Consider the following 24011-nt stretch of genomic DNA (forward strand, 5'->3'; position numbering starts at 1 on the left):
TTTGGTTGCTGTAAACTTTTAAATGCGTAAATGAGCTCCTTTGCAAAAATGCAAATTGACACCATGTGGAAGACAAAGCGTTTAAAAACACGTAAGAGGCTATGTGGGTTCCTCTCTGACATGTTTCTAGGTTTACAAGGTGCAGTCTCACGCAAAGGCAGGCGACGCTGAAGAGATTTAGGTTTCCTTTTGCATTGATGCGAGGCTTCAGGCCATGGAGATGGACCTGATGCACGGCTCTGCTCTCCTCGCTGTTTCTCCTCTTTTCTATTCATCTGTTTTCTCTCCGTTCAGAGTATAGCAAATAAGCATCAACCCCCTTAAGCTTATTTTTCCTGTTTACGATTTACGTTGCAATAAATAACAGATTACCATCGCGCCTTAACCTGATTTCCTCCCTGTGTAGCAGCTCACACTGGCCTCGGCTATCTGAGAACAAGCAAAAGTCAATGAGGCGGTGATATCAGCGCTATCAGAGCTGCAGCAGTCCCAGTCTGTTATTTTAAGACCTGTGCTCGGTACTGAAGGAACACCGAAGCCCCGTCCCTCCACGTTAACACTGACAGCCTCCACACATACACGTGGCTGTCGAAGGGGGCTCTCCATCTCTGTGTGAGTCTGCTACATGTGCCTTCAATTAGGGCCTGGAACTGGAGCCCAAATGGGAGAGTTTAAAAAAAGGCAGGGCTCAGAGCAGTGTGAGAACACTGGCCTGTTGTGATAGTATCTAATGAGATGACTCAGAGCTGCATCCTTGAACGTTGCCATTCATTAATGTAATGATTCTTTGTGTGTGTATGTGAGTGTGTTTGTATGTGTGTGTGTGTGTGTGTGTCCCAATTTACCAAATAAGCTTTCATGCTTTCTTCTGGTTGCTGTCTTGTGGTGAGCAGTGGGAAACTACAAAACGTCAGCTTAAGAGGTTTATATAGAGCTAATAACGCTATGATCTGAAGAAGAGAAAAGTAATCAGTTGCTCTCTTTCTCTTTCCTTAATCTCCAGCTTGCATGCCTTCTCTTACACTGTTGGGGCCTTCAGCTGGTTGAGTCTCTCTCATATTTGTTTGTGTGTGATTGATTGCTCAGAGCTTCTAGAAAATAGCCACTAATCACGACGCCTGCAGGAGGGTGAGCTCCCCGAATCCTCTTGCGCTCAGGCAGCTACTTCACATTTAAGCACAAGAGCCTCGTAGCAGTGAGGAGAACTGGGACATGACACAGCTGTTTCAAATGCTGAACACATAAGATGGTCAGGGCACTAAAGATGTCTTCTCCTTTCTGCTCCACTGGCATTCTCAAAAGCTCTTCCTGCACTTAAGCCCCCATGCAATAAACATCAGTGAGCGGAGGGCCTCTGCAGTGATGTGCCATGATTCAGGCTCATCCTTCAGGGCTGATGTGCTCTGTAAAGCCCCTTCCATGCAAAAAGGTTTGAGAAGAAGGATGGCAAAATGCTGGGCAGGAGCTCTGTTCTGAGCTCTGGCTCGTACAGGATTTTTCCATCCTACACTGCTGGTCCCATCTGTCTGGTGCAGGTCCCATTGAACCCCTCCATGGGTCAGCGTCCTCCAAGCCCAAACCAGAGCGATTAAACGGCCCAGTGGTGGGCCAGGCCGGATGGGTCTTGCACGCAACAGGGCCACAAGCCGTGGAAGAGCTGCATTGGTCTCCCTCTCCATGTGAAAGAGAAGCACTCTAAACACGAGAGGAGGAACAAAACTAACTAATTTATTACCACATGGCCAAAAAGGTCAGAGCGTGACAAAAGCCCTCCTGTTGTGAGGAGGAGTGCTGTGGAGTGGCCCCATCCAAGCTGAGTCTGGGTGACTACCGCAGCATTAGACATGGGTCAGGCTGGGGGGAAACATGGAGGAAGAACTAGTTTGAGAACAAAGGCCTTTTTCTTGACTCTCGTTAGGCTGTGACGTTTATTTAATAAAACCTGTTTGGTTTAATCTTCCAGAAGCCTAAGAAGACACTGAGAAATTGAATTTTTCAATTTGGTGACCATTATGTGACTATTTTAAGAAATTCAACAAAATGTATTCAACATATGTCAAGTTCATTAGAAAAGCAAATATTGTGTCCCGTGGTGGTAATATAGCCTTATCAAGTGGTTATTTGCCCATGAAATCTAATTTGCAGATCCTAAATTCAATAGCAAGAATGCATTTTTATCTGCTAAAAATGGTCATGTTTACAGTCAGTGTGCTGATGTTTTCTTGTGTTCATTTTTAGCTTCTTCCCTTTAAATTCTTGAAAAGCATTTTCCCTCAGCTATGTAACTTTTTTTATTAGCTAGCAGTGAGGCTGTGTCTTTAGCAATATTGGTCTGTTGGTTGCATGTCTACTACTTTGGTCCATGTCAAAATATCTCAACAACTTTTGGATGGACAGCCATGACATTTAGCACAGACATTCAAGTGTTTCCAGAGGATGAACCTTAAGAAATTTGGTTATCCTGCAACTTTTCCTGTAGTAATATCCATGAGGTGCACATTTGTGTTTTTCAGTGAAATGTCTATAACTATCAGATGGATTGCCATGAAATTTGGTACTGATGTTCATGCACCCTCAGGATGACTTGTAATAACTTTGGAGATCTCCGACTCTTCATCTAGTGCCAAAATTTCCACCGGCCTCAGCTGTGTTTTGTGTTTAAAGCTAATAGGCAAATATTAGCATGCTAATGTGCTGAATTAATGTGGTGAACATTGTTAAACTTTAGCATGTTAGAATGGTTAGTGCAAGCATGTTAGCATGCTAATGTCAGCCTTTAGCTCAAAGTACCATTTTACCCAATACAGCCTCACAGAACTGCTAGCATGGCTTTTAGCATAGCTTGTTTCCCCCCTTCTCTCCTTTCACTTTTTTTTTTTTTTTAACAGACAGGTGCTTGTGCGTCACTATGTGGAAGTGTAGAGGTTCCGTTTGAATTTCACCCTCAAGCAGTAAACCAACTCTTATGAAAACCATCTGAACTCCAGCTGTGGAAAGTTCTTACTTCTGACTGCCCAGTATGCTTTACCAGCGAGGCAGCCAGTTGAAGACAGTGGTAGTGACAGATACAAAGCAACAGTTTCTATTTAGCCAGAAGAAAACAGGAGTTAGTGCCTGAAAAAGAGAGGGGTGTGTGTGTGTGTGTGTGTGTGTGTGAGAGAGAGAGAGAGAGAGGGATACAGGGGTGACCCAGCAGCTCTATGCTGTCTGGCCACAGCCCTGCACATGCTGACAGATTTATTGGATACAATAATCAGAGTGTACTATATCACCCTGCTCTGCTCTCTGCACAAGCAGCTCCTGTAATTGGCTTTTACACCTGGAACTCACTATAAACATCACACAACTTTACACTTGGACTGAAAATGTGACTTTGACATTAACGTGATTTGTTTAGAAAGCTGTGATGTGCAGTGGTCGAGGATGCTTTTGTCTCTTTCAGTTTCTGGTTTAACACTGAAGAGCAGCAACAACATTCTCAGCCATTGTTAAATGCAATTAGACAGTATTTTACACTAATGAATTATGATGTCTCTGACTGTTTGAACTGAAGTTGTTAAAATAATTTAAGCTCTGGATATTTAGCTAAAAAAATAGTATTTAAGTGTTGCAAAACTGACATCATCATAAGTAAAGTAATGGAGATAGACTTCCAGACAGCTTTATTAAACAGGGCGGTGGCCCTAAGGCCTCTGCTGGACATTAGAAGATTGAGCAAGTCTCATAAATGCCCCCTGGCAACTTCACACTATTGGATTCAATGCTGAGCTGCCAGGATTCCTTCTCTGTCAGCCTGGTTGGCTGGATAGAAGTATGGCTCACTGGTTGGTTGGTGGGTTGGTTGGTTGGTTTGTGTGGCATCCTGGCTGGCTGGTTAGCTCTGGTGATCAGTATTCAGGCCATGCCCATACTGTGCCCGTCCCGTTTAGGACAAAGGGCTGATCAGGTATGCTAGGCAGCAGGCGCGGGTATTCACCGAGCTAAAACACTCTGCAGAGCTGGACGAGCTTGCCCAGCTCCAGACTCAGCGTCTCAGTGTCCCAGTGTTTGCTTGTCTACTGTGCCATGAAATGGAGTGAGTGTGTATGATTGTGCCAGTTGAGCAATGCAAATACCCTCCCTGAGGGGAAGACCTATTCCACTTAGTTAGGGAGTGCTGCCGGGTGAATTAGACACAGTGTTGCATGTTGCACTCTGTAAAACGCTTTGATCCCTTTTAACAAGCCTTTAGTGAGACTCCCTTTGTGCATTTTTTAAATGCTTGCACATCCCCAATATATGTATTTTACTGAAACATACGCACTTTGATCAAAGCTTGAGGTATTAGATCCAGTATTTGTTCATCCATGTGTATTTTTTCTTGATCAAATGGATAAATTGCATCTTGAAGAAATGTGATGTCGCAACAAGATATTTCCATAGCAGAGGAAAAAAAAATCCATCCAAAATATCAACATTAAATGTGAGGTATTGGTGCCAGTGGCTCAGATTCAAAGGGAAAATGTGTCTGGTTAGACTCACCGCCCATCAATATCACATACAGAAAGAAATGACCTGAGGGAAGGCGGGCAAATTTAGATGAAGCAGGCAGCAGAGGCACACCAAAGAGGTAAACACAACACTTAATGACACAAAGTAATATCGAGTGGAAGAATACTGAAGGGAAGAATTCTTCTTTAAGAGTACAGGGGACATTCAGCCTACATTCAGCCCTAATTACCGTATCTCTGACCTTTATCGCCATTAACTCCTGCCACTATCTCATCCATCCTGACTCTCCTGCCTTTCATTGATTACCCTGATAGAGAGAGGCATCAGGTGTCCACAGCCTGTGATAATAGATAGATAGAATGGTAAATTTATAAAAGGTTAAAAAAGGTTAAAAAAATAAATAAATACATTAAATAGATTCAAATTCAAATTCACCTTTTTTTTAAATGCTGCAACTTTATGTAGAATTGCTTATTTTGATGGGAAATATGATGAACATGAGTATTATAGTTGTTATTTATATTTGTAGAACATGGGCCAGATCAAAATAGCCAAAATAACAAAAAAAAAGTGCCATGGTAAAAATTTTGCCTTGCGGTGAAAGCATTCGGCGTTCTCTTCAGTGCTCCCTGAAGCTGTTTTCTTTTATTAAGAGCTTTTACTACGGGCTTACAAATCGCATATGTCAAAAGAAAGAAAGCAGCCATTCATTCTTGACAATAGGGATTTTACGGCGGACTCAGTGGTGTGTTTGCTACAGTGAGCTACGTATACCCCACAACCACTTTTTCTTTATGTCCTCCTCTTTCATGTACTGTACACTGCCCCGTAGTTACAGCTAAAATATCAAAAATATTTAGGGACACTTTGATAGTGGTGTTATTAATTACATTTTAGCCTGAAGATACAGAGATAGAGAGCTCTGAATGTAAGCCAAAATAAATCTGGAACCTTTCTTTCTCCATGTTGAATGGGACCCAGGTGGGGTTTTTTTTTCTTCCCTGGCTGACCGAGTCAAAAAATGTTAATGCTTGATTATGTTTTATCTTGTTTGGCATGCATTGCCAATGGCTGGCAGCTCCGATCCATATCTCCACGCTTTAAGGAGCTATTTGTAACAGTACAGCAAATTATACTTTTTTTTTTTTTTACATAGTATGTCCCTTCACCTTCGTGTTTTTCATTCCCCATCACCTTTCGCATCTATAATTGTTGTATACAAATGACTTTTTTCAGAGTTGGCTGAATACATTAATCACAGTACCCTAAAGACACAAAATAGGAAATTGTTTATTTTTCATGTCATGAAAAGAAGTAAGAGCAGAAAGAATAATATTTTCTTAAATAGCCTATTAAAATTATGCCGTTAAGACGTATTTAGACTTATTTTTGTTACTATCTGGCATTCTAGTAAAGAAAACCTTTTAAAAAGTTGAAAATATATTTTAAGCAGAAGGAAAAGACCATTTTTTTCTATATTAGGTGCCATAAGTGCAGTGGAGGTATGCCATTAATGACCTGCTAGAATGCCCATGGGAAGAAACATTAGACAAAAGAGCATGCCGGAAACACTGAGCGGGCTACCCCGGTGTCTCTGTGGGCAGTCTAAAAATACCACTGTGCTTCTTTCAGATATTGAAGCCGGGTGATGACATATAGTTGGCAGACCTTCGATCACTTTCCCTAGACTCCCACCAGATTTGATTTTCTTTTCACATGCTGTCACAAATGGAAATCTTTATATGCTTTGTGTTTTAAAGGCCTGACTTTCTCTCTAGTCGTATACAGTGTTGTTGTTGTTGTGTGTTTCATTTCTGGGTCGACAGGTTCACCTACCAGGACAAAAGGGCACACAAAGTTGATACTTGTGAAATTTAACATTTTAGTTGACCTTTTTTTTATTATTATAATCATGACTAAACCTTTTCCCCAACCCTCATCATATTGTCAAAGTGGCTGTTGACATACTTCCTGTGTGCTTCTTGAACGCCCGTCAGTTTGCTCCCATATTCTCAGCAATGTAAAGTGCCTCTTACTTTAAAACGAGCCTTGTGCTTTTCTCTTGTGTGATTTATTTGCAGACAGATGCCCAGCATTCTTTGGTGAGGATGGTTTTATGTCATTTTCCTTCAGACTTTGGAGGATTTTAGAAAAGGTTTTTGTGTTTGGTCATACAGCTCCATTTCACTCACAGCTCCATCTGAAATTCATCGAGGACTTGTAAAGGACGAATTGTGATGACATGTCCTTGGTTTTCAATCTCATCCCTAATATCCAGTCTCATCTCGTATGTGGTGCGACTTGCCGCCCCAGACTATCCACCGAAAAAGCCAATCAATCTTCAATTTTAAGAGAGCCTTTTTACATGGGCTCCTCCAGCCATTGGACTTGGCTATTTTTCCATCATCCTGCTCGTGCATTCACATTATAAGTGAAACTGTTCCAGGGGTAAAGAGGTTAGCTCTCACATGATTATTTCTCAGATAAGGAGATAGCAGGAGCATTTTTCATGGTAATGCTTTTGAACTCAGCAAAAAAAAAAAAAAGATGGGTTCAAGCTACGCCCATGTTGGAAATTGATTTTACTCTTTATAATTACATGGTCTACAGCTCTGTGTAAAGCCATAGTCCTTCCCCAGTGGTTCATTTATTCAAATAATAAGAAGAATATAAACAAGACTCTTGTTTCCATTTTGGTCCAAAAGAAAAAGTAAAAATTTGAAAGAATATCTTACACATGCGACAGCTTTGTGACAAACTGGGAACAGTCGCTGCATGGTAGAAGAAGTGGGCCATTATCAGGGTCCTGTGTTTGCTCTATGATGTGGTACTAGAATAAAAGAAGCTGCGAGAAGAGTCAGTCAGGCCTTTGACATAAACAACAGACACTATGCTGCCTTTGTTTTCTCTCCTCAGCAGGATCACACATCTTTGTTTTTCATTCATTGAATTCATTTCAGAGTTGAGGAAATGTTAACTTTTCTGGGGTCTCTGGGTTCACCATAGTCATTCAAATTAGTGGCACTGTGTACAGTATAATGTGTACAGAATGCACAAAAGCCCTACATAATGTATCTACACAAATACACCAGCCTTTATTTGAATAATCAAAGAACTTTGCTCCCACACACACACACACACACACACATACACACACACACACACACACACACGAAAATGATGTTTCTGACTTCACTCTCTGTTTCAGTCCATATTGTGACAGGCAAACAGATTGTGACGGATCGAGGCGCATGACTGAGATCCAGAGAAGCTGTGGAGGAATTCAGGGTGGCAGCAAGAAGTAGATGATTGAGGAGCAGTTATGGGAGGTAGAAAAGTTTTCAGGGCCTTCTCTTGTTAGCAGCCACATGATCCCCTTGTTCCTCTGGGAGTGTGCGTACAGGCTGGCGGTCGGGTGGGGGCAGGAATGTGCTCCCGGCTGGAAAAGGTTTGCAGTGCACGGAGAGGTCCTCCCGGCCGCCGAAATTCCGCAGAAACTCAATCTTTCTCTCCAGCTGGCCCCTGAGCTGGTAGAGGATGGTGGTGATGATGATGATGATGATGATGATGATGAAGGAGAAGTTCAGCGGATTAATGATGTGCCATAGATTGGGAAGACTCACCATGACTAGTTGGAGTATAATGCAAACGTGTTAAATCAGCTGTGGGTGTATCCCTTTCATCTGCTGTGAGTGGGTTCAGAGGTTACACCGCCTTCACCGCGGTCCTCGGTTCTCTGCCTCCCAACCGCAGCGCGTTCGGCGCTCTGTTTGGCGCTCTGTTCGGCCTCCGTGACATATAAGAAGGAGACAATCTGAGAGGTGAACCTCATGCGCAGCGACTCAGGAAGCCAGGGCCATAAACGCAGTGGGGCTTTTTGACTGACTGGCACTGGCTTTCGTCTGTGCTTTTTTTCTACCAGAAAAAAAATCTGGTGTGGTTTTACAGCAATATATAACATATCTGGCCTCGCTGGCTCCTCCGCAGTGTGCAATGGAAAAAGAGCGCACTTGTCTCCAAAGCGGCTTTGAGATGTAATTGAACCATAATGCCTCTTATGTGAGCATCTTGCGGTGGAATGAAGATCTCACTTGACAAATGGGCCAGAGAAAATAAACTGGCATATCTGAGTCATGAAGTGGAGACTTGGGCTACCAGCTCTTAAGCCTGCCGGTCGGAGGGCTGGAGCCTCCGTCGGTCTGACTAGAGAAGGTAGAGAAAACCCAATCATCTGTTCGCTGACATCCAAGGCATTTCTATTATATCCCAGCTGATTATTTCTATGCCCCTTCCAACATCCTGAGGCCAGGTGCTATTTATTTCCCTTAGATCCATCATATGAGCGGCTATTTCTATTCGAGAGTCAGTTGATTTTTTTATGATTTGATGAATGCCGCCATCCCTGCTGCACCACACCGAGCTCCCCCATGAGCTTTCTGGTATTGAGAGGTGGCAGTTGTTCAGCAGGCTTTTGCCAAAGTAAAGTGTTATGCTTAAGAGCTTGAGAACGGCTGAGGAAGCAGTTCATTACTCGTGAGTCAACAGCTTTTTCACTTCATTCGTTTTTTCTCACTTTAATGTTTACTTTAATTCATAGATAAAAAGAAAAGGAAAAAAAAGAAGCTCTCTTTGAACTAATTGAGTGTGTTGATTGTGACTGCCGTTGAGGACACATTACAACCCGGTGCTCTTGGCTTGTTATCACGTGTCGTGTCCCATCGATCACGCGTTTAATTACAACACCTCTGCTCTGCTAATGCCAACCACCTTCTCTCTGCGGGGGTCTCATTCTGTCGCCTTCAAATCATCATCAGCACCACCATCTCCCGGTGAAAGCAGCGGAGTCCTGTCACTGTGTCAGACACCTCATCGCACGGCAGAAAAGATAGGGGGGAAAAAAAATATCTAACACTGAAGGACTCCTGTAGAGAGAAACGTGCCTTTTTCTTTTCCTCTTCCTTGACCCCTGCTGGCCATCCCCGCCACCCACTGACGCACACAGCTTGTGGCTGATGTAGCAGCATTAGGTTAGGTCACGCAGGTTCGTCCCTAACAGAAGGGAAGTCAAACTGGCCTCATACTCAGTAGCCATGTCTGCTGAGGGGGCAGAAACTACACATATGGTGCTTAGAAACGTCCTTAAACACGGACACATCTCTCTGTTTTGCATCACTGCTGCTGCTGCTGCTCCCCAGTCCTCTGCATGCGGCACACAAACTCAGAGCTGCCATGTCGATTGTCACCCCAGGTCGCCTTCTCTAGAAGCTGCATTTTGCCAACATGGCGTTCCCCTGCTGCGTGCCTGTATTTGTTTGTGGTTGAGGGTGTGGTGCTCTTGCTTAATCTGCTAGTCCACAGCTGTAAGAGCTGTGGCTGCGGTGGCAAAGCTGCCCAGACCTTGAAGCTAGCACTCTGATTTTCTGTTTGTGAATGCCACGTGACCAGACTCTCTGGGGGGAAAAAACTGTTAGCAAATGTAAAGTTACATTTCACAGCAGCCTATATTTTTTACTTAGTCTGCTTGGGTAGAGAATAGCTGTGCATCCTCATCAGAGAAGCTGCAGCGTGTTGCCAGTAGAATAAACACTGTTTTCAGATGTAGCTGTTTTATTGAATGTGGCAGAGCGGTGAAGTGGTCAGACAGTGAAGCAGTGACATTAATTGAATTGACAGACAGCGTTCAGTGCTGCATCAATTATTAATCTGGTCCATCCAGCTACAGTACACTAACCTTTTCCTTTCTCTTTACAGCCGTGCAATCAAGACCAATCAGGACCTGCTTCCAGAGACCCCCTGGACAAATATCTTCTACGATGACTTCTGGGGCACCTTACTCACGCACAGTGGCAGTCATAAGTCTTACCGGCCCCTCTGCACCCTCTCCTTCCGCCTCAACCACGCTGTGGGTGGGCTGGACCCCTGGGGTTACCACATGGTTAATGTGGCCTTCCACGGAGCTGTGACAGGCCTGTTTACCTCGCTGGCTCGCCTGCTGCTAGGAGGAGGCCTGTGGAGCCTGTTGGCCGGCCTCCTCTTTGCCTCTCACCCCATCCACACCGAGGCGGTGGCGGGCATCGTGGGCCGGGCCGATGAAGGCGCCGCCCTGTTCTTCTTGCTGTCCCTGCTGTGTTACATACGTCACTGTACGCTGCGGGGCCACGCCGGGCCCTGGCGGCTCGTAGCCTGGTTCCTGGGCAGCCTGGGCTGCGCCGCCTGCAGCATGCTGTGGAAGGAGCTGGGAGTGACCGTCCTGGCTATATCCGCGCTGTATGACGTCTGCGTTTTCCACAAGCTCAAATTGCGACAGGTCATCACGCTGCTCTACAAGGTAAACAAGTTTGTTCTCGGTCCGTGGAGCTGCTTTTTCACATGTATCTGGTTTCCTGCAGCCGATCCGCGAATCTGGCAAACAACATAGGATATATATATATATATCTGTGTGCATGTATGTCTACAGTTTGTGTGTTTTGTTTGCTTTTCATCACAATATAATTTGAAAAACATTCGGAAGTGTATGAACAGCTGTGTCATTCAGGTCAGATTGTTGTGTTTTCCATTAAACGCAAGGAAGCGCGCATGTGGGAAAGGAAATCAAACAGAATATTTCTCTTTGAGTCTGTGCATGAGGCACATTCAGTAATGATGTATTATAGCCTTACCCATGTAATTCACCAATTGATGGGTATTCTGAAATAATCCTCCACGAGGATGATGAGTATCATTATGGCAATAAAACATGAGTAAGGCTTTTATTTATAATCCTTATGAGCTTAACCTTTTCAGCCTCAGGACTAAAGTGGTAACAAGGTTACAGTCTGCTCTGTTACATCATTTCGTATCATGCAATTCAATTCCAAATCTCTGCCTTCAAAAGTGACATACTATACATTATTTTCTTCTCTCTGACAGGAGTTTCGTAACAAACATCCAAACTAAAGATGGGTTTACTCAGTGAAACCAAATGAGAATGTAGCTAATTGCTCATGGAGCCATTAGTGTTTATCAACATCTTTATAGAGCATAGTCATGAAAAGTGTGCTGTTAGCCACATGTCACACATTAGCATTGGAACAAATCATCATGAGCATGTGTTTTCCTCCTCCTCTTTTTGTGCACTGTATACATGTTTGTATGTGTGTGTGTGTATGTGTGTGTGTTTGTGTGTGTGTGTGTGTGTGTGTGTGTGTGTGCGCCATGTTTACTTGTATATTCACATTTCACACAGGGACACAAAGAGAAGAAAATGAAAAACATCTTTCAAAAGAAATAGCTGAGATAACAAAAAGTGATGGCCACTTTATATTATCTTGTCGCTTTTGAAGCGTCCAGCCATTAAGTAGCCCTTTTCCCCAACAGCTCCTGTCAGAAGTATTTACTGTTTGCTGTCCAGGCAATGTGACATGCGTGACTCCCTACACATCATAACAAATGCAACAGGACGTGTGCACAAATGTGACAAAAGAGCTCCAGAGCAGCCAATCAGCAGCCTGGCTATCCGGCACTCCCCCAGCACGAAAACAACACTATGAGAAAATGTTATGTGGTAAGGAAGGGTAGGTGTCAGCAAATACTAAGAGAGACAGAAACAAAGAGAAACTGATGTGCAGATCTAATCCCGCCCTTTAAGTGCTCATCCTCGGGTGGTAATAAAGACGGAGGGCCTCTGCTGCTGTCTTCTCCACACTGTCCTCTCATGATCTAAGCCTTATCAGCCTCCCTGTGTCCTCTGGAGTGCGGCCCATCCACCGCTGCAGGCAGACAGGCCCTCTAATGGCTTGTCAGGCACGGCTGGACTGGAGAGGAAACAGGGCCAAAAGAGCTGAAGGAGATGATGCGTCAGAGCTGACAGATTTTCCACTTTTTTGATTGAAAATCTACAAACCCTGCTGATCCAATTGTCTTTGGAAGAAAAGAAAAAAACATGGACTGGCAGATAATTAATAATTCTGGCATGGAGCAGGCCCTATGGATTTCTTTCATCCCTTGCCATTGTGGTTAATGAACTTGGCAAGTGTCTCCTCACAGCACTTCCAGAGTAGCTGGTTTCCACACTGTCTCTCTGATGTTGATGATGGTTACGATGCAGTTTTAAGTTTTAGTCTTAACTTTAGTTGAATGGCACCTTTCATGCAGAAGATGCAGATTAAAATGACATAAAACATCTTTAAAAGGTTGTAAACACTTGAAATTTGCAAACAATTGAAACCCCAATGAAACAGTAGAGGCAAATGAAGCAACAAGAAACTACATGAAAGCAGATGAGTCTTAAGATGTTTCTTCAAGGAATTTCCAGAAGTTGAATGTTAGTTGAATTTGGTCAATACACTGCCTCTCCGTATATCTCTGTCTGAACCATTGGTACATTTCACACTGTAGTGTTTGATGATCTAAAGCAGCAGCTAGCAGGACAAAGGGAAAGACGGCCGACTAGATTTGGTGATGCTTAACCATTCAGGGTTCAGGGTTCTATAAACTAGTAAAACTTTACAGTTCTTCTTTGGAAAAAAAGAAAAAAAAAGAAGCATATTCTCTTTTACTTGTTTTGGTTGAGGCTCTGGCAACACCCAAACTTTTTGTCAGTGATTGAACCTGTTTTGCACTTAAAATTCTCTCTGAAGCTGCGATACATGGCTTGATTTGCCTAACATGCAGCTTTCAGCTGACAATTGTCTGTCACACTGACAACATAAAAGGAAGCACAGACAGAGAGCTGTCATCATCACCTCAATCCCGTTAACTTTGGAGGTTTCCTTCCTGTCTGCTCGCAATGTAATGGTTCTCTGCGATCTCAGATTCGTGTGTATGAGTATTGTGACCCGATTTGTTCCCGTCATGGCAAACAGTCCACTAATGCAGCGTGTACATTCATCTCTCTCTGTCTCTGTGGAGGGAGGCAGTCACTTTGACTGATGATAAGCAACGGGAGTTATTCCTCAAGGCAAGTTGAGCTTTCAACCGCCTGTGTGAACATTAAATTCTGTACAGAGCTGAAAATGATCACAGTGAAAATAAATACACCCCCACCCTCACCCTCAAGTTCAGGCTTGAGATCTATCAGGTGCTGAAAAGTTGGCTGCTAACTCCCCCTAACCGAAGTGTACGAATGGGAAAGCGGCATTGTTACATTAATTTTCTGTGATAAGAGGGAATCCAGGCATAAAAGCATGAAAAAGGAACTGTCACCGTGTCTCAGCTCGTTCCTCGTTTGAGAACATAAAACCCATGCTTCATTTGGACTAAAGAGACCGGCTTGTTGCATGACTGACAGGCCACAATGGGCCTGCGCTACGTTTTATCACTGAGCTCTCCTCTCAGCCGAAGTCATTTGACATTTAACGTTGGAAATGGTGAAATGGGCCTGCTTATCTGATTGTGGCCCACAGTCAATTACATTAGAGTTTTATATCAGCTGCAAATCTCCCATTGTGTTGTTACGGCTTCTGTGTGCGGTTTGAAGGTTACAGACTGAGAGCTTCACTGTAATTCCATGTAGGTTCATAATTCATTTCATCAAGACTTTAACTGCAGACTCTCTGCATACAAATCAGAGGGAAGAGGTAATGCATGGATATTATCTTGATTTATTGCTTATATGTTGCATGACCTTACATTTGCATAACAGATCTGGGAACAGTAGAATAAAAAAGCTCTAACAGCATAATTTCTTTAAGGGTTTTAGCAAAAAAAAAAAAAACAATTGTGGAAAAAAAGAAACATTTTACATTAAAGCACGCCATATTTAAATTAGGTCAGGACATACTGTCAGATTGAATAGACTATAATTCGTTTGTGTACTGCACATGTGTCTCTTCTTGCAGGCTTTTGTCTGTGTAGTGTCAGAGTTTACATGGACCCACTTCTTCCATTCATCATATTTAATCATCCCTGGGCAACACTGAATCTTTAAAAGGGATTAGACAAACACACACCAACTTCATATTCTCTTTTGAATATTAAACATTTGCCACATTATGCAGCACATTCAGCATAAACACTGATCTAAGTATGGTACTGTCTCTCTTTGTGTTCATGCGAGCAGTGCTGGCTGAAGGTGGAGAGAGGGAAACAATAGTGCCCAGACAGTAATTGAATAAGCACATACTGGGTTAACGGTGACGCTGGAGTCAAAGCTCTTGGCATCCTCTGGCATCCAAACTCTGCTGAAAGCTTTTATTAAGAGATCTGGTGCAACCTTTGGATGCTTGAGTGACCTTTCTAAGGAAAACAGTGCTCTTTAAATAAACCTGAGTCAGGACTTTTATAAGATATTTTTATGAATAAATACATAGAAAAAAACCACCTCTTCCTTACAGAATAAACCTACAGTGAGTTGCAATTTAATTTTTATGACCCATGTCCTCGTATACACCTTTCAACAAGCATCACACCCATTCCTTTTCCTCCCTCCAGTCTTTAGTCTGTATGTTAAGTGTTGAACCCCTGGTGGGTTACTTACACAGTTGATAACCGGTGCCAGTGTAAGTTTACAGTTTACAATGTGTTTTTAATTAGTTCTTTCCAAGACATGTACTGTCTTGGAAAGTGAGAAAAAAAAACGTCATTAACTTGTTTACTCAAGCCGACCTTTACAGTGCTGATATTCAGCAGTTGCCTTTGAGCCTGATTAAAGCGTTTATGGTCATGTGTTCTTATGTATTGAGCAACTCCCAGGCAATGAGTTTATTGCATTCAAATGTAACATAGTTGGCAGCAGAGAGTGTGTGTGGTGTAACCACAGTTTATGTGGAAAAATCGTGCTTTTTTTTTTTTTTTTTTTTTACATGCTTTTTCCTGCACAGCATTAGTTAATAGGCTCATTTTCAATAAGAGATACTGAAACACAATTAGAAAGCTTAATGAAGTTGAGGAAAGAATGCTTTTTAAAGTGATCTCACTGTGTTTGTTCCATAGCATAAGGCAATAAAATGTCTATCCTGAGGAGTTCCTTCTTTGTTAGTTGACCAATAAAATAAATGCTTGGAGAATTAAGACAGTGAAATTGGCCAATAAGCCAGCTCCAGCTCTGGGAAAAACAAGAACTGTTTGGCCGTATAATTCTCTGTAAACATCTTCACTACGATTTTACATATTTTCTTTTAATGTGCAGCTTTGTTTCGCCATTAGGGTCCATTGTTTGAATGTAGATAGTCCTGCCCTCATAATGTTACACTCCTTGTCCACATTTTTAACCAGAAAGAGAAAGTGTGAGTGAACTCTTTTCACACTGGGGAAACAATACTGATTATTGATATGGACATACAGTACAAGCCAAAGTCCCTGAGGGGCTGACACTCCTGACATGACCCTTAAGAGAACAACACTTTGAAAACACAATACAGAAATACGATGCTGTTGAAAGTGTAAACTGGATAAAAAGAAAATATCTTGGTGATGTCATGTCAATGCTGTGCATCCATCAGTACCTCCTGAACATACCAGGGATCACATACATGTTCGGAGAAACTTGAGATGTTCCTCTGCGATTGCTTTTGTTCTTGTCCAACATCCGACGACTCAACCACTGGAAAATGATTTCCAAATCTGGGACAAGACCCAGCTTGCCCTCAGTGAATGTCAAGCTTACACACTTCATCTTTTCACACCTACCATTTTCTGTTCACACTTTGGCTATTAGTGCAAGGTCACTGCTTAAGGTGTGTGTAATTCGTCAGAGTTTACCTGGGCTGGGAGCTAAGGTGTCATGGAGCTGGAGAGGCTGGAGAGGCCGGCAAGGTCTGACCTCACGGATGTCAGAGATGGAGCAGAGCGGGGGAGGGCAGGTGTGAAATGGGAGGTCTCTCCAAACATATGTATGTGTGCAGTGCATGTTTACATGCTGAGGTGTGTATATCAGCTATAGACCCGGCGTACAAAACATGACATCCATACATAGCCTTGCTGTGCATTAGATGAGGTAAAAGGGAAACACAGCCAGCCACATACATTCTTACCTGGGGCTCCACAGATGCTCCTCCATGCTCTAATGGCTCCTGTCACTGTGTGATGGATTGGGCCTGGTGGGCTCAGCTAGTGCCCCCTGCCCTCACACACCTGCCTCTCACATGGGGATACACACCACCACTTCTGGTCTGGGTAGGGAGATGGGCAGTCAGCGGCGTGCATGATGGAAACACAGTTATAGACAAACGTAGGTCAATTCTTAGGTTGTACAACTTAAAGCAAGAGTTCAACATTTTGGGATATAAATGCAAATTCACTTTCTTACCAAAGGCGAAGATCAACGCCACTCTGTCAGTGCTGTTAAATATGAAGGTGCAGCTAGCGGAAGGTTACCTTAGCTTAGCATAAAGAGTGGAAACAACAGGAAACAGTTAGCTTGGAGTCTCCAAGAAAACACATAACTCTTCATAAAATTAGAACGTGTATTCTTTGGCTACTTTATATTATATTTCATACGAAGCTACTTAGTGAACTTTAAAGGTGTTGGGAGCCAGATCTTTCTACCACTGAACAGAGCCAGGCTGTTTCCAGTTAGCTACTAAGCTAAGCTAACCATTTGCTGACTTCTCATTTATTTCTTAGCAAGAAAACAAATATATTTCCCAAAAGTCTTAAAAATATGTTTTGAAACTGGATACAAAGGGTGCTGTTTCTTCATCTATCAGTCCTATTTTTATTCTGAACAAACAAAGGCAGCAGTGTAACAGAGAAGACATTCCACACACAGATGATTGAACAGGTCTCTCGACCCCTGAATGTCGTAGCTTTGGGGTAAAATGAGGCAAGTGCAGCCACAGTGATGGAAAGTGACTTGAGCTGGGTTCGCTTCAGCCTATACCGTTCATCAGGCTTAAGCGAACCTGACAGGCACAGTGCCAGCGACAGCCCGCACTGTGACCCTGACTTTGTCCACTATGAGAAGATGGAAACGCAGAGAAAGAATGAAAAAAAAAATCCCTAAAACACAGCCTCATGTTGGCATAAAAACAGATGCCAAATACAGCATGAGGCTTGAAATTTTTCAGATTGTTCCTCGCTTTGCTTCTTGCCGAGAACGACTGCACGCCCCTTCTTTTTATAGCCGGCGTGTCTGAGAATCGATAGTGGCATGTTATGTAAGACCGCGGTTCTGCAAAGGAATGTCCCATAGCACCAGTGTCCTGTAGTATCGCTCTTACACATGCATCGAGTTGTCTTAATAGAGACGCGTGTAAATTTGCTGGTTTGTCTGTTTTTCCCAAAGTCATTAAGCTTTCACAAGGGATGATTGATTCACCCACAAGTATTACAACAAATAACAGACACAGTAATGAAATCCCCTTCATTTTAAATAACTGAGACGTGCATTCAGTGTATTTTTTCACAACCTCTTCTTTCTTCAGACAGTTCTGGAACAAATTGGCCTCTTTCTTCTAACTCATTCTGAGGTCAATTGATATTTCAAATTTAAAGTTTTGTTAACTCTAATTTACAACTTCAACGCAAGTGAAATATAGTTTGGGCCTTTGTTTCAGTTGCTGACCATAGCTCCTATTTATGGTTCCTTTTTATGGTCTCCGCAAATAAACTGGCATGTAAAATCAGCCAACCAGAACTGCATTACCGGAGACTTCCAGCTACTATATATCAGTATAAAAAAAAGCCTGTTGTCAGGTCTTGTATGGACATATTGTGTAATTCTGAATAAATCACTTTCATGTAGAAGTTTTGTGAGTTATTGTTATGTACAGCTCAACAAAATTTGTAATATTAAAACTGGAACGGTTCAAAGCCTGTCATAGGGCTTTGAATGCTTTAGAGTGCTCTTGGGGATTTTTGTTAGTTAGTTGTTTGTGTACTTACTACAGTAAATACGGCTTTTAGGAATCCTAATCAAAACAAGCAACCAGATACCCATGTAAACTGTATAAACTGCTGCCAAAACTGTTGAGTTGGATAAGAGAAATGAAATCATTCAGATACAGAATGGGCAGACTGCCACTTTACACAAACACAGGAAAGGGAAACAAATTAAGTGCTATCTGCAGACTCTCTCTGCTGCATCATCTCGTCATGTTGCGTAATATGCAATATGTAAAATGACTGTGTTCACAGAATGCATCCTGAAGGCAAAATGGTCCAGTCTATTACCTGAATAGGTTGGTGATTTGCTGGAGTGCTGCTCTGAGTCCCAGTTGAAATTCCCCCTGTGCATGTTCCTACAAAGGACCACTGCATTTTCCCAGCAGAGGCCCGATGATCACCGTGGGCGCTCCCAGCGCAGAGGGAGAGAACCGAAGAGAAACAGGACGTGTAGAAAGAGATGGAGCAAGAATGTGTTGCAGAGGAGGGGAGAGACATTAATGGATGGGGCAGCCAAGGGACATAGAGACAAAGAAAATGAGAGTCTGCTGTAGATATTTTCAGGAGGTGAGTCTGTATGAAGTGCTTCTGTCAGATGGCCTGTCGCTGCCCATGAACCATCAGCCACTGGGTGCTCTATTTCAGGATACAAGGACTAGAGAAAATGCCAAGATGGTGTTAAAGCCTTTCAAGCATGTGGGGGTTCCTCTCTGAACACACATGTCAATGTAACACATGACTCTTTTATTTCTGTATTAATAAAAGATAGATAGATAGATACTTTATCTATCTATCTATCATCTATCTATCTATCTATCTATCTATCTATCTATCTATCTATCTATCTATCTATCTATCTATCTATCTATCTATCTATCCAGCGTTCTTTCTTTAAATGCACTCTGTCCCCTACCGTGCCACCCTGGTTTTTCACCTGAGTCTGTTTTTCAGCAGGATTATGCAAAAAGTACTGAACCGATTTGTTGGAGGTATGAGTATGAGCCCTGGAAGAAGCCATAAAACTTTGGGACTGATCCAGATCATTTACTCTATAAATTAGAATTTTTTCTCTGAAGTCTGGTGTATGTTTGTTTGCCTTGGTGGAAGTTCCCTGAGAGTCCTTCTAGTTGTCTAATGTTATAATTCTTATACACTGTGGTGATTTAATAACAGTACTATTATTAGCAACAACAGTTTTCATGTTCCACGCTCTCTACATGAACTACAAGTATAAGAATAAGATTAGAATTCAAACTGGGCCGCGTTATATGAGATAATAATTAAATTTAGTTGCTTTTCTTTCTAAATTCTGAGTCTGAACTCAGACAAACTGTAACCAGGATGCGTTAAATATGGATTTTTAGTTCCAGGAGTGATCCACTGCAGTTGCCACAGTATTTACTGCAGGTGTGATGCACATGGCTGACCTTGTCGGCCCATTATGTTTCAAGTGACGTGTTCTACTGATAGGAGAAACAGTTGTGACATGAGGATTTTGACTTGATCTCAGTGCAGACCCTGCAGATGTGTATGGATACAGAAGATAAATGTTATCCTGAGACGATATAGCAGAAGTACATTTGGGAAACGAGGCTCGTGTTACTGTGTGTGCTTTTTGAACAGCTACTTTATCAACTAAATTGGGAAATAAGTGTATGATCAAGAATGTGTCTCTGCTCTGAGAAAAACACAAAGAGGACATTGTAAATTTTGAAGAATAAATCCATGAAGAGATCCGTCCATGGTTGGAATCTGAACTAGACTCACTTAATTCACGTCTCTTCTTCTTCTATAATTTCTCAGTTTTACCCAAAGTGTCACTTTAGGTCAGCTGCTACCCTCTCAGATTATTTTAATCTCAGTGAGCAGTGAAGAAAGGGATTCATATGCAGCCAGACAGTTCTGAATGCAGATTGTTGGGCACGCTAATGCAGCCATGAAAGACTTGACTGCTGCTGTATTCCCGTCATCTCTGCTCTTACAGTACTCTCTAATTGTTTTCCGTTCTTTCTTGTTTAGCTGCTGAGTTGCAGTTTTTGTCCTTAAACATTCAGCCGACCGTGTGGACTAAATGGACTCGGGCCCACACCCAATTCTAATTTCTCCACTGTGACACATTGGAATGATTATAGCTGCAGTAAAGCGAAGCCACACGGGACAATCCACCGGTTGTAAACATGCAAATTGTGGAAAGAATCCTTTTCCACAATAGGATCTGTAGAAGGAGATGCCAGTAATATTGAGACTCACATGGATCCCTTCATTTTGCGTGATCAAAGCTTGGTTTTGTCAGCACCAACCCGTTGGTTTCGCATTCATACAAATTCAACTACTCAGTGAATCTAATTGATTACATGTAGAAATGTTCATGTGTTGCATCTCAACATCCTGCCAAAGAAGGACTGGGTGTTAGAACAGCAGGAGACATACAGGTGCCTGGTTTCTGTGCCAGCACATCTGGGAATTCTTCTCACAATCCCCGGATTCATTGGTAATCTCGGAGCATACCGCTGTAGAATTGAGTTATCATGCCCTTGTGCGAGTTCAGAGACAAGTGGACGCTCAGAGACCTACAGAAATATGTCTGGCAAGCTCTGCGTACTCCCACAGCATTAAAGGTTTCTCAGCTTTCTGCTTGATCTTTCAGGGTGTTTCTTTCTCTCTTTTTCTGTCTTTTCATTTTTTTTTCTGTAATTTCTTTTCTCTACTCCTTTCTCGTTCTCCCTCTGTTGCCATCTTTAATTTACTGTCTATACTGAAAGCTACAAATTAAAGTAATTCCATGGTCTTTAAGTGACTTTTATGATTCTGCAATGATTTTATGAGTCTGATCTATGGTTCGATTTCTTTACAAATGAAGCAGTGCCCTTTTGGTGTTCTGAGTTAATTCTGTCAGGTGGAGATTCTTCGAATGCCCCACATTTTTAACTGGTCTGTGGAAAACGAGCAGCGTTGTCTGTATGTGTGTGATCTCTTATAGCGTTAAAGTGTCTTAATTTATTCTGACCGCACTAAGCAAGCATCATGGCAAATTTTACAGCTGATGTGATGTCAGTATTGTTAATGTCATTTCGCTAAACACGCTGCTGTGCATGAACCTGCAATAACTTGTGTTTTTGACCACTTGGGGGCAGCAGAAACAACTTCATAATATTCACTCTTTTTACCTCTGTTTTTGGTCTCTACCAAGTCCTGAGGGAAATATCCGGCTCGCTCCACTATCTTCACAAAGCTGGTTGCAGAATTTGTGTCTCTGTTGTATGTCGCAGAGCTTTTCACAAAAAAAACAAAAAAAAAGAAATTTTTTCGAGTGCTGTATCCAAAAAGCAATTCTTTGAGAACAATAATGTTTCAGACCGGCAGCGAATGAATCAGTAAAAGCCCACTCTGTAAAAGCTGAGAGGAGCTTCAGATTTGGTTTTTATTTTTCAGTAGGTTCATCACTACCATCATATTGTCACATAGTTATTTCATACAATTATATCCGCTTTAAGTACCACCTTGTGGCTGTAGTCATGTTTCTCACAAATACACACTCTCACACTTGCGATTGATTTTTCCGAGAAGAAACAAGCTTTTATTATTTTTGTTTTTCATTTGGCGCACACACACACACACACACACACACACTCTCAACCGCCCTCAAATCCATTGGTAAAAGAAAAAAGTGGAACATTACCATTTGATGATTCAGCTCGGACTGAATTTTGACCTAGACTGGTTTATGGTTGACTCTCGCTTCTGCTGTTCGTCATCATCCCACACCACAAGTCATCTTTTTACTGTGCATTTGCTTAGCGTCTCCCGTGCTTGTTACTAGCCAGTATAAACAGCAACAAATGGCATGCTGTCACTGAGATGTAGTGGTCAACCGTAACGTGACACACACCGGAGAGCTATTTCAAAAAGTGGTTCAGGGAGGGAAAAAATGCAATCGGAGCAATTTTCTACATCCAGAAACTGACATCGGTCTGACAGCAGATCTGCTTAACTTTGGACCCCAGCTCTGGCTTTGTGCGTCTCATTCATGCAATGTTCTGTAGGAGCTTACTGCCACTCTAAACCCTGCAATACAAAGACTCTGATCTCCCAAATGCATTGTAATGACTGGGAATCCATGCATGGACAGGACTAATCTAGTTTGGATACAACTGGCAACTTGCCTCAGAAACAGTAAAATTTTATTTTTTCTCTGTCTGTGTATTATTTTCCATTTATCTTTGAAATCCTTCAGAGACCATGAGCAGGGATGGAGCGTGAGCCCCCACCTCCAACCCAAATTTTACCCCCCACCCCCCTTCCTTAGAGCTTGAATCAGCATCTTGTCACAGCAAATTTGCAGTAGTGGTCACCCAGTCTAGTTGGCCCTCACAGTACAAATAAATATGGGAAACTAAAGACCAGAAATCAGGAACAGTCCGTTTATTTTTCAAACCATGACTGTGGTTTCACTCAATAAATATCTCTTCTGAAATGTTAAGGGTTTGAGTCGACTTTGGTTTTCCATTGTCATTATGTTCTTATTGTTTGGTCTGCCTGACCCTTTTTGCCTTTTCAGAATATGACTTCAGTTTGCACTAAATACTAATGAAGATGAATTTAGAGTCGTTTCATTTTTTCGAGGACTTTCAGTTAATGAACTGTGATGTGTGACCTCGTTGTGGCTGCGCGACCAAGCAAAAACATTTTTTGGAAAAACAGCAGAAAAGCAAAAATGGAATAAGCTTTTTTTTTTGTGTGTTCTCGCCACTTTGAGTCAGCAGGTTGAGCTGGTGCATAAACTGTCATCACTTTTGGAAAATATAGTGAGAACGGCTGTTGCTTTTCCATACATTTTATCAACTCAGGTTTCGGTAACTACTGAAAACTTGGCAACGCGGAGGATTTTCCATTGATTAGCTGTTTATGTTCCTTTCATCAGGCCCTCCTTCACCCTCCTCCCGTCTGCCTATAACACACTTCTCCATTTTCACCCATCCAGAAGATCGAATTTCATCCCCTCCAGAGGTGCCCTCCGGTAGACAGAATGAGATGTGTCTCTGCTATGCCATTATTTATCTATAGATGCCTGATTGCCAATGATGAGAAAATAAATCCACCCTGATTTTGGCACTTTCAGAGATGTAGATCCTTGCTGACCCCTAACCCGGGGTCACCCGGCTTCAGCATGCTGAGAAGACATTTTGCAGCATGATTGGGACATTTAAAATAAGTGTGTTTAAGGATGTTGAGTTGAAGTGAGACGGAGTGAGACGAGCTGGAATGTTGAGAGACGGTTTCAAGAGAAATGGATCCCATGTTGGTTCAATGATTATGGTTAATAAAGGCTGACCAAGAGAGCATGAGCTGGTGTGTTTTAAGACGTCTTGGTCGGAAATTTTCTTGCTGAGATTTATTTGCTCTCACCACGTACATTTTAATTCCAGCTCTCTTTTTTTTCACATTAGGTCTTTGGAGATAGGCAGTGATACTTAAAAGAGAAAATGTTGTTCTTTTCACGTTCTGCACAGAAATTTAACTTGTCAGTACCTTTCATCCACGGAGGTTCCACTTAATGTTGTGTGTTGGCCTTCGCCGTCTCTTTCCCATTTTCTCCTACATCCTTCATGAGCTCACCCACCCTCATTGCTGGAAACTTAATTCTCTTTAATCTTTTACAGTCAATAGTCTTTTCTTTTTTTTTTTTATCTCAAACAAATTCCTTCTGATCAATGGCC

At 42.3% G+C, this 24011-nt stretch overlaps 1 protein-coding gene across 2 annotated transcripts in view; it reads left to right on the top strand.

Moving 5' to 3' along the window:
• tmtc2b (transmembrane O-mannosyltransferase targeting cadherins 2b) overlaps positions 1-24011 on the top strand; it is an 88920-nt gene that overhangs the window by 31353 nt on the left and 33556 nt on the right. For both annotated transcript variants that reach the window (XM_056387008.1, XM_056387009.1), the window contains exon 2: positions 10243-10819. In XM_056387008.1, coding sequence (XP_056242983.1) covers positions 10243-10819 — 577 coding nt within the window. The remainder of the gene's footprint in view (positions 1-10242; positions 10820-24011) is intronic.

The sequence above is a fragment of the Seriola aureovittata genome, chromosome 10, assembly GCF_021018895.1.
Source record: "Seriola aureovittata isolate HTS-2021-v1 ecotype China chromosome 10, ASM2101889v1, whole genome shotgun sequence".
NCBI lineage: Eukaryota > Metazoa > Chordata > Actinopteri > Carangiformes > Carangidae > Seriola > Seriola aureovittata.